This window comes from Lutjanus erythropterus, chromosome 14, assembly GCF_056507025.1.
Source record: "Lutjanus erythropterus isolate fLutEry1 chromosome 14, fLutEry1.hap2, whole genome shotgun sequence".
Classification (NCBI taxonomy): domain Eukaryota; kingdom Metazoa; phylum Chordata; class Actinopteri; order Lutjaniformes; family Lutjanidae; genus Lutjanus; species Lutjanus erythropterus.
The window spans coordinates 15,351,009-15,360,461 of record NC_139330.1 but is presented as its reverse complement, the minus strand read 5'-3'; the positions used below and the strand labels follow the sequence as shown (position 1 = coordinate 15,360,461).

At 36.5% G+C, this 9,453-nt stretch overlaps 1 protein-coding gene across 1 annotated transcript in view; it reads right to left on the bottom strand.

Annotated features, from left to right (window-relative positions):
- Positions 1-785: 785 nt before the first annotated feature.
- The window catches only part of hpse2 (heparanase 2), a 75,804-nt gene continuing 67,136 nt past the window's right edge, over positions 786-9,453 (bottom strand). Inside the window, exons 11-12 of the mRNA XM_084735758.1 lie at positions 6,398-6,544; positions 786-2,838 (exon numbers count right to left, since the gene is read on the bottom strand). Of these exons, the coding sequence (XP_084591884.1) occupies positions 2,676-2,838; positions 6,398-6,544 (310 nt within the window). The 3' untranslated portion in view covers positions 786-2,675. The remainder of the gene's footprint in view (positions 2,839-6,397; positions 6,545-9,453) is intronic.

The window sequence follows — 9,453 nt, the reverse complement described above, 5'->3', positions numbered from 1 at the left end:
AGTGTGTGTTGTCAGTGCAGTGGGCTTTTGTTTTCAAGATATTGGGCTTAGCTTTACATTGACAGACGACTGACAATTATAAACAGCTGATCAATTTACAGTGTAGGACTCATTCTCACTTCTTATTGTCAAATTACAACGTTGTGCTCGTTTTGCGCCCCTGCAGTGTTCCTGCAGCCTGCCTTAACTCCCTTGAGTCTGGGGAGAACGCGGCGGGCAAACAACTCACTTCAACCATAAAGCGTATATATAATAGAATTTCAAACTATTTAATATGCCTTTGATGGCTCAAACTCTGTATTTGGACTGCAGTATTCATTTTTGGACATGCAATTGTTAACAAATGCTCCTTTAAGTTTACTGTTGAATACAACATTATCATTCATAGTGCTTTAACTATTAAACTATGTGACATTAAATATTCTTTTTCATGCCTTTTCCTTGCCTAAGAGGTAATTAGTTCCTACCTTAGATTGTTTAGTAAGGACAGGTATGAATCTAAGTGCCATGTGCAACAGAAGCCTGCTGTGAAGCTGGTGAAGAGTGAAGTTGAGTGTAATTCTGTCTTGCTGTGTTGGTGATAATTACAAGAATATTAAAGAGAGAATTTCTAAAGAGAAACTGTAGCCTGCTTAGTCACCACAACCAGAACAACTGAAAAACGCCAAGAACCAAGAGGTTTATGGGTGTCAGACCTGTTCACACGCTAAAATCCGTGTAGGAATGAATTCCTTACTTTAGTGCAGATTGTGGCATTTTTAAAGAATATACAGAACAAATACAACTTCTTAGGTATTTGTAGGTGTTTATTATCAATGTAAACTTTTTATTTTTTAACAAAAAATAATATATAGGCACACTTTACATATTAAAATAATGCTCTCCAAAAGAAATATGAACATCTCTACATTAACTATAAACACATTCAGAGGACAAATATTCTTTATATTTAATATGTTCAGGCACTGGACCTGCTCCTGCTTATCGTCCACCATGTTAAGAGTCTAGAAATGTTCTCATGTTTTTATTCATATCAGTTCAGAGCACTTAATAAGAAACATGACCAAATCATGACCTCGGCACAGATTTTACTCACTCAACAAGCTCATCTTTAAATAAGATTGTTAAAATATTATGAAATAAAAATAAACATAAATGTGAAACACGGGTTATGAACCATAAACCATCTTTGGGTAATTCCTTTACGTCCAAAAAAATTGTCTGTCTCTGACATTTGCATCTTAACACAGTCACTTGGTCACCCCATTATTCAATGAATACATTCTTAAAATTAATTTTGATTTTTCTTTAGAGTTAGGACATTAGTACCAGTAACATAACTGAGTCTTTTATAATAGAAATATAAAAACAAAGCAGTATTTAATCATATAAATTAGGTCTATACTTTATGCAAGTAAACATATTAAGCTTAAATCTTATTTTCATCACTCTTTTTTTATGTACAATACATTATCTAATAATATATGACAGTAAATCTGTACAAAATTATGTAAAATAGATAATGTTTATTTAGTACAAAAAACCCTAGCAGCATAAGAGTATTACAAAACGTGAGATCACACTGGAGATTGTGAGATAGGTTCAAATACACCTGAAGAAATGGTATTTTAGAATTTCTGAATCTAATGCAAAACCCAGATTTTGTGTGGATGCAGCTTACGTGAGCACAGATGTTATGGATCTTCAACTATGCATCACTGCAAAACAGCACCAGCAACACATCCTGGCCATCGCAAACTGCAGTTTAACTGATTAAAACCTGCAGCAGAAAAACTGATGATATAAAAAACCTTGAAAAGAAACAGATTTTTCCCTTTAGGCCACTTGATATGACAGGAGAAGGAACTTTCAGAGGCACGTCAAACAGACTGGACAGACACATCAGTAGCTTTATCAATAAAACACACACATAAACACACACACACACACGCGCGCATACAGCACTTGGTTAGTCCAGGCATGACCTTGAACACACGACGGCATTTTCTCTTGTGGAGAGGATCATGTTAAACTGAAGTTGACTCATGTTTGCTTCAGAAACACTGCCTGTTCAGAGTTTTCTTTCATACTTTTTTTTGTCTGTCGGTCAGTGAAAGATTAGAGAAAAAGACTGAAACAAAAAGAGAAGAAAAAATAGCTTAATCAAGTCAAAGAATGTCGACTTTTTTGATATTACATTGTTGTAACTACAGAAAAAAACACACAAACTGGCACAAAACAATCACTGTCCATACACGTCCTGTAGCATATGAGGAGTTCCTGGTGAAAAGAATTGAAAAGTGTTCAGTGCAGCCCTTTTTTAAGTGTCTTGGGCAAGTCTTTCTTTGTTGAACCAGAAAAGAAAACAAGGAAAGAACCAGGTTAATTTGTAATCTCATGGTGGTTGAAAGATTACCATTGAAATAACAGTTGAAGAGGCTGTTCTTAAACCAGAAGCTCGAGTTGCATTCAAGCCAAGTGTCCACTCAACTGAGGTGACAAAACTCCTAAAAAAAAAAAAAAAAGTGGTGTTCTGACCTCCCTGTTTTTCCCAGAAAGGTGAAAAAAAATGAAGAGCCACACTGTTTTAAACTGGGTCATGCTGGCAGAGGGTTGGCGGTTTGGCCGACTTCTAAGCATCATGTCTGCATCTCAGGGATGATGAGGAGTCGATGTTATCTTCGGCAGGCGTATGCGTTAATATTTTTGATGACGTAAAAGCCTATGGTCATGGGAGGCATGGCTATTGTCCGTCCAGCCCTCAGTGTCTTAGGCTTCAACTCTGGGAACGTCTCATTGTCCACCATGAGCAGCTTCTCCCCGTTCAGCTGGACATATCTGCAAGGAGGAGAAACGAAACGAAAAAACTAGTCTTTATAGAAAAACACGTGGAGTAAAAATGAGGCAGGTTATGAGATTTTCACATCAACAACAAAAGATAGCAAAACTGGATCATTTCATGCACCTTCTGTTAAGAATTGTGGGTTATGATTCTGTCTGTTGTACACAAGGGGGTGCTGCTGCTACAAAATTGAAGTTTAACAACTGCAATTTTTGAGACTTTTTTGGGGGGAACCTGCATAGAGTAAAACACAGCTTATTTATCTAAAAGATTGGGGTCAACTGCACCAAAATCATCATTTTAAAGACATAAAGAAAATATTCTACTTCAGCAACAATCTCTTCTATGACTATTTGCAGTACAGGCTGTAACACCAATTAAAACCAGTGAAAATATCTAAAATAAGGTTTTCACAGACAGATTGTTCAAAATATTATTTTGATCCAGTTTAAATTGTCATATTCCTAAAGAAAAACTTTGCCTGAGATACAGGTTGCTATAATACTGTACTGTCTAATATGCTGTACTATAATAACAAAGATTTCACAGTGTAGAGGCAAAAATAAATATGAGTTATTCCCAACAGCTAAAACTGCTTGTCTTTCTGGGGAGGGAGGATTATTTACAAACCAAACTAGGTGAACAGTATGTGTAATTTAGGAATGTTTGTAAGCTAAATCTGTTAGCAAAAGATGCAAAAAGTTTCACCTCTCAAAAGAAAGAGTTGCTTCATGCCTGTTTTTACAGAGGCTATTAACAGCTTCATTTATCTTTATTCTTAATTTCTTTCAATATTCATTAATAGTTTGACTAGAAGAAGAACTTTTAAACAATTGTTAAAGAGCACACTTTTACAAATGAATTATGGGCTAAATATAAGGATAATTATCTCAGAAGCACTGTACAATAATTACAGTAATTCGATTTTAAAACCCAGTCCATAACAGTCAGCTTGAGTATGACTTTCACATTTTTTCAAATTTAAAAATGCATCGTCTCATTTATCCATAAAAGATATTATCTAAGTATATTAACAGTCAGTAATTGTGATGATATGTAACATAATAAATCACACACATTTTCAACTTTAAAGTGCTGATGTTATCAGTGACCGCTTTTTACTGTTACATTGTAATGTTCACAGTAATATAGTGATTAAGATCAGCAGCCTGGAGATTTTTACGTGAACCTCAAATTTAATAAATTATTTACTTTAATTCCGCTCGATAAGTAGAAGTTATGAATCAAACTGAACTGCTCAAACCTTTCCTCCAACATACAAGGACCTCAATACTTGGCTAGCGTTAAAAAGTCCCACTAGTCAGAGTCAGATTCATAGACATCTGGTGTTGCTAAATTCTTCATAAAAGTCTCCCTGCGCTGCCGGTGGTAAAGGAAAGCACTTAAGGCCTGAAAAAGGCCCATCGTTAGCTTGCTCTCCTATTAATTGCCTTCCAATCCTGTTCTAACACCTAAAACATCCTCCATCATTACGCTGTTATTGAAGGATCATGCCTGAGCCTCAATTAAGGCCGCATGTAGGTATCGTATAACACAAAGACACACACACACACACAGACACAGTCTGGGGTCATTAGGCTGTTATTCCAGGATTTGAAGCTTAAGTCTGAGTCAGAATAACAGGCCAGGGGCTTGAAGGAGAGAGGAAGAGACTGAGAGCAAAAACCTTTCATTTTAAGGGATGTTTTAAGGCAATATGCATTATATTACCTCGTTACATAAATCATTTCATGAGCAAAACTCAATTTATAGTAAAACTGGCAAGAATATAACAAGATGTAAAAATCATTGGCTAAACCATCTGCTGTAGACTATAAACACAGTTCTAAGAGAAAACATTTTTGCCTTGTTGTTTGAAACTAAGTTTCAGTTCAGAAGAGCAGAGCAATATATTATGACAGTCTGAGTTAACACTTAGCTTTAACGGTTCTTCAGTGACAACGGAAAAATGTAGCTTATGTTTTTAGTAATATACTTTGTTGTTCAAAAGAGAAAGTTCACCCAAAAATCAAAAATGCATATTTTTTCTCTAGTTTTATGTATCTATCTAGAGAAAAGTGTGTAAAAGTACTGTAATAAACGTGCAGAAAATGTTCAAATGATGAGATCATAGAAGGAAATGTCATTTTCAAAAGTCCATATGAACGTACAACATTTTTTTTGTATAATATTTTTTTCACTTCAGCTTGTGGTGCTCAAAGCGGCAAAAAAAATACACACACACACACACACACACACGCACACAAAAAAAAAAAAACCAGAAAGAAAGAAAACACAGCATGAAACTGCTCACAGCACAGTATGTTATCTTGAGTAATCGGGTCTTAATTTCTGCAAAAGGACATTGCTGTTGAGTTTTTACGTATTTTATTTGGCACTCTGAGCGCTACAAGCCGAGTGTCGTCTAACTTTATTGTATTGGAGAAAAGGCTGTCATCGCTACGGCCGATATCTCCAAAACTCTGCAACTCACAGATGGAGAAATAACACTACAGGTAATAGGAAAAGTAGGTATTTTTTGATTTTGGGGTGAACTGTCCCTTTGAGCTACCTACAAATTAAATACAGGCAGGATATGGCAAAGCAAAAGCATCGATATTTAAATTCTTTTTCAATAGCATGTGTTTAAAAACAATTATACTAAAAAATGATATTGTCAAAAGTACTGAAGCTATAAAAAATGTTAACTTTGTGCCTATTCAAGAACTCAGTTCTGTTCAGTCTTTATTGTCCTGCCTGAAATGTAACTGGCAGCAAAACCAGAAAGTGCTGAGTGACTTTTTCAGTACCAGCACCGTGTGAGAGCTGTTATCCTTTTTGTGTGCTTCAGATTTTATTGCTCTTCTTGCTGTGGTATCACAATAGGTATCAAGCATCATTTTTTTTTAAATATTAGTATTGTATTGCAGTCTAAAATTCTAAGGAATAATAAAAGGAAGAAGTTTATTCCATGTTAGTGTCTGTCTGCACATTTTGTGTGTATTACCACAACATGCTGACTCAGTGTGAATTATGCTGCTCCAAGTCCAACACCCACTGTTGCATTTTGAAGGGCCAGTATTTAACACCTTGTTAAGGCTAGAAAAAAAAACCAAATAAGTGAAAACCCATAAAGTTGTTCATGAAATTCTCATTATACCCATTTGTCACCTCAACGCCTTTCACAACCTTACAAAAATAAAGACTTTTTGAAAACTGCTTCAACCATTATTAATACCACCAGATGTTATTAGAGGATTTTTTTTGAAACAATATGAATATCTTTTTAATTTATTTTAATGTATTTTTATTGCAGTAATAAATGGCACTGGAGGACTTGTACAGCTGTTTTACTAACCTGGGTCTCTCAAACAGTGCGCTGGCCTTGTTTGATCAGCGTTAATGAATGGAACGGGATACTCTATAACCGGACCACATTGCTGTTTGTACAGAAAACAATTATACACTGCCGCTGTGTGTGTGTGTGTGTGTGTGTGTGTGTGTGTGTATGTGCATGCATATGAGTCAAACAGACAGACAGAAAGAGGTACTAACTTGGCTCTGAGTCCGTCAGTGCCGTAGGGTTGCAGCAGGTACTGATGGACTGTATTGTTCCGTAACGTCCCCGCCAGCTTGATTTTCTTTCGCGACCGATGCAGGTTGATGATGTAGATTGTTATGGATCCTCTCACATAGTTATGACTGGTAAAGGATGAGTGAAAAATATTACATTAATTTTTATTTTACTTTACAGACATAATATGCATTATTTTCCTAAAAACAAACATTGTATAGACTCATATAAACATAATCCCTCTCGATCCTCACTTATGACCCACTAGAAGTGTGTGCTGGTGGCTGTATCTGCAGAGACCCTGCTCTCTGCCTGTATTTCTCCATTTCGCTGTGCTCGGTACACTTTACCAACCCAAAAATTGCATATTTGAGGTCCTCAGAATGAGAATCAGACACAATATCACCGAATTTTCCGGTGAGTTTATGAACAGCTCGGACAAACCCTACCGATACCACCTTTAAGACAGGACAATCAGGACACAAAGACAGAAGAAAAGGGCTTCTATCCACATCTGTTGATGGGGATTCATTATATATTACATTGCCATGTGGAATAAAATTCTCTATAATTAAAGATGACTACAAAGAGAAGGAAGTCTTTGATAGTGTTTTTTCATCACATATAGTGATATAGATCAAACTCCTTGATCTAATCTGGATCAAAAGGCTTGCAGAAAAATAATAAAGTAAGATAAAGCCTGCTCAAGAATGGAATTCCATTACACAGCAAGTGGTCCCTTATCATAGCCTAAGACCTATCATCTGTATTTAGTATGAACCATAATAAACCATATTTTATTTCTGAAGCCTTTATCATCCCTCAAAAGGCTATCTGATGCAAAGATCTGCTTCTCTTGTACAGTATCCAATATTAAAACCTGTTGCCGTAAAGTCCAGGGTCTGATGAAGGGTGTGAACCCGACGGGCAACACTTCTTGAGTTACACAGACAACAGAGTTTGAGTCCCTCTCCGGAGAGCAAAGCACTGGGGACACAACTTGATATGGATACTGGCCAGAGGTAAATAACTAAGCTAGACAGATAAGACAAACATGATAAAATCTAATAAGGGCCCAAATATGAGGACAAAGACAACACAGCTGTAGTGAATACCACATGTCAGCCCTAGTGCTCAGGGTCAGGGCTAAACGCTCTGGTAGACATCTCTCTGACTTACCACCTCCGCAACCTAATGTCTTTAAAGCAATCTTGGTTCTTGGCTTGATGTTTATCTTTGTTCTCTTGGACACAGGGTGAGACGTTTATTTCATTAAACCTGCAAGACTATTAAAACCCAATACATTTGCCATGAAAGATAAAGTATTGTTGATGGGAATGCTGTGTGTCTGTCTCTGTGTTTCTCAGAAACACAGACCATGGCTGCAAGTGATAGATCAGATGGTTAGATGGAAGGAGAGATAATGACCTCTTAGGCCTTTTTCAAATGATGAGGCCCTTAGAGATCCAAACCAGGAACATAAACATGTGTTGATGCTGTTTGATGTTGGAGCATCGCTGGAGAGTGAAAAAAAAGTCATGCAAACCACTAAAAGGGGTAAAAGGGGAGCAGTGAAAGTCAAATATCTAATCTGCAAAGGCTTTTCAAACCACTGACTGCCTCAGCACATGTATCACACAGAACAGTCAAACCACTAAGTCTGCAACGGTGCATCCACTTAAGGTTTGACTGTGCAAAACCACAAAGTGGCAGAAATAAGGGCAAGATGGATTGGATTCAAGAGGGACTGCATTAGTGCTGTCTGATCACGAGTGCAGGGCTGATCAGAGCTAGAGATAGGACTGATCCGATACAATGTCAGTACTGGGGCCCGATATTGATGTAAGGCATTCATTGGGTATCTGACTCATGACACCGATCCACATTTTGATATATATTCCACCAAGCCACATGTTTGGAATTTGTTTTCATGTTTTCTTTTTGTAAACACAATGCTAAGCAGGGCAAATTGTGAGTTGAATAGTGGTTTTTACACTTCTACTCTGCCGTTGAATGTATTATAAGGGAACTGGATTCCAAATTGCTATACTATTTTTGGTGGATTTCAATGCCAGCTTGAAGCTGCATATCGCCATCAGACTATGTAGTTCTGGATTGAGTTTACATTCTGTAATAGCCTGACAAAGGTCTCTATTACTGTGTTACAATAGAGCTGGATTGAAGAATTGCACTGGAAACCTTACTCAATAAACCAGCACAAACATGACAACTACCAGCATAAACCAAGCAAATGGTGACAACTGCAGTTTGGAACATAAAACAGCTAACTTCAACTCTCAGCAATTTCGATATTACGATTTATTGCAAATTTTGTTTTCTTTTTCAATTCTAAGCTGTATGAAAACATTGAATCATTCAGGAGACTGCATATCATGGGTCATATTTCCAAAAACAACACACATCATTGCAGCATCATTACTACAGTGCATCAATGTAGTAAATAATATACTTCTTGAAGTTAGCTTTATCTGTTCCTGGGTAGCATGTGGTACTTTATGTTTTAATCTTGTGCCTGTCTGTTGTTCCCTCCATGTATTTTATCTGGTGTTCTATTTATTTGACGGTATTTGATTCTAATTTATTTTATTTGACTTTGATTTTATTTCTTTTACTGTAAGGCACTTTGTGACTGGTGGCTGTGAAAAGTGCTACATAAATAAACTTTGCTGTTTAAAGACACAATGCAAGAAGCAGGAGTAGAACGGATGTTTTAAAGATCTGATATAACTGACAGCAGGGCAGTAGTTTAAAAACCTCACCAACTCCGTTGTGTTTAAATTTAACGGTAATTCTAATATGAGGTTTTTTCTTGAAAGAAGCCCTTTATTACAGAAACAATGGATTCTGGCTTCCCCTGAAAGGAAATATTGCTAAAACCTCAATTTTATTTATTTTGCTATGAAATGTTCTGGTAATTGTAAAAACAGATTAAGTTTATCTTGAGCAAGTGAAGAAAAACGGATCCATTTGTTGAGGCAATATTACAGCGATAATGATGCCAAAATCCATTAGTCAA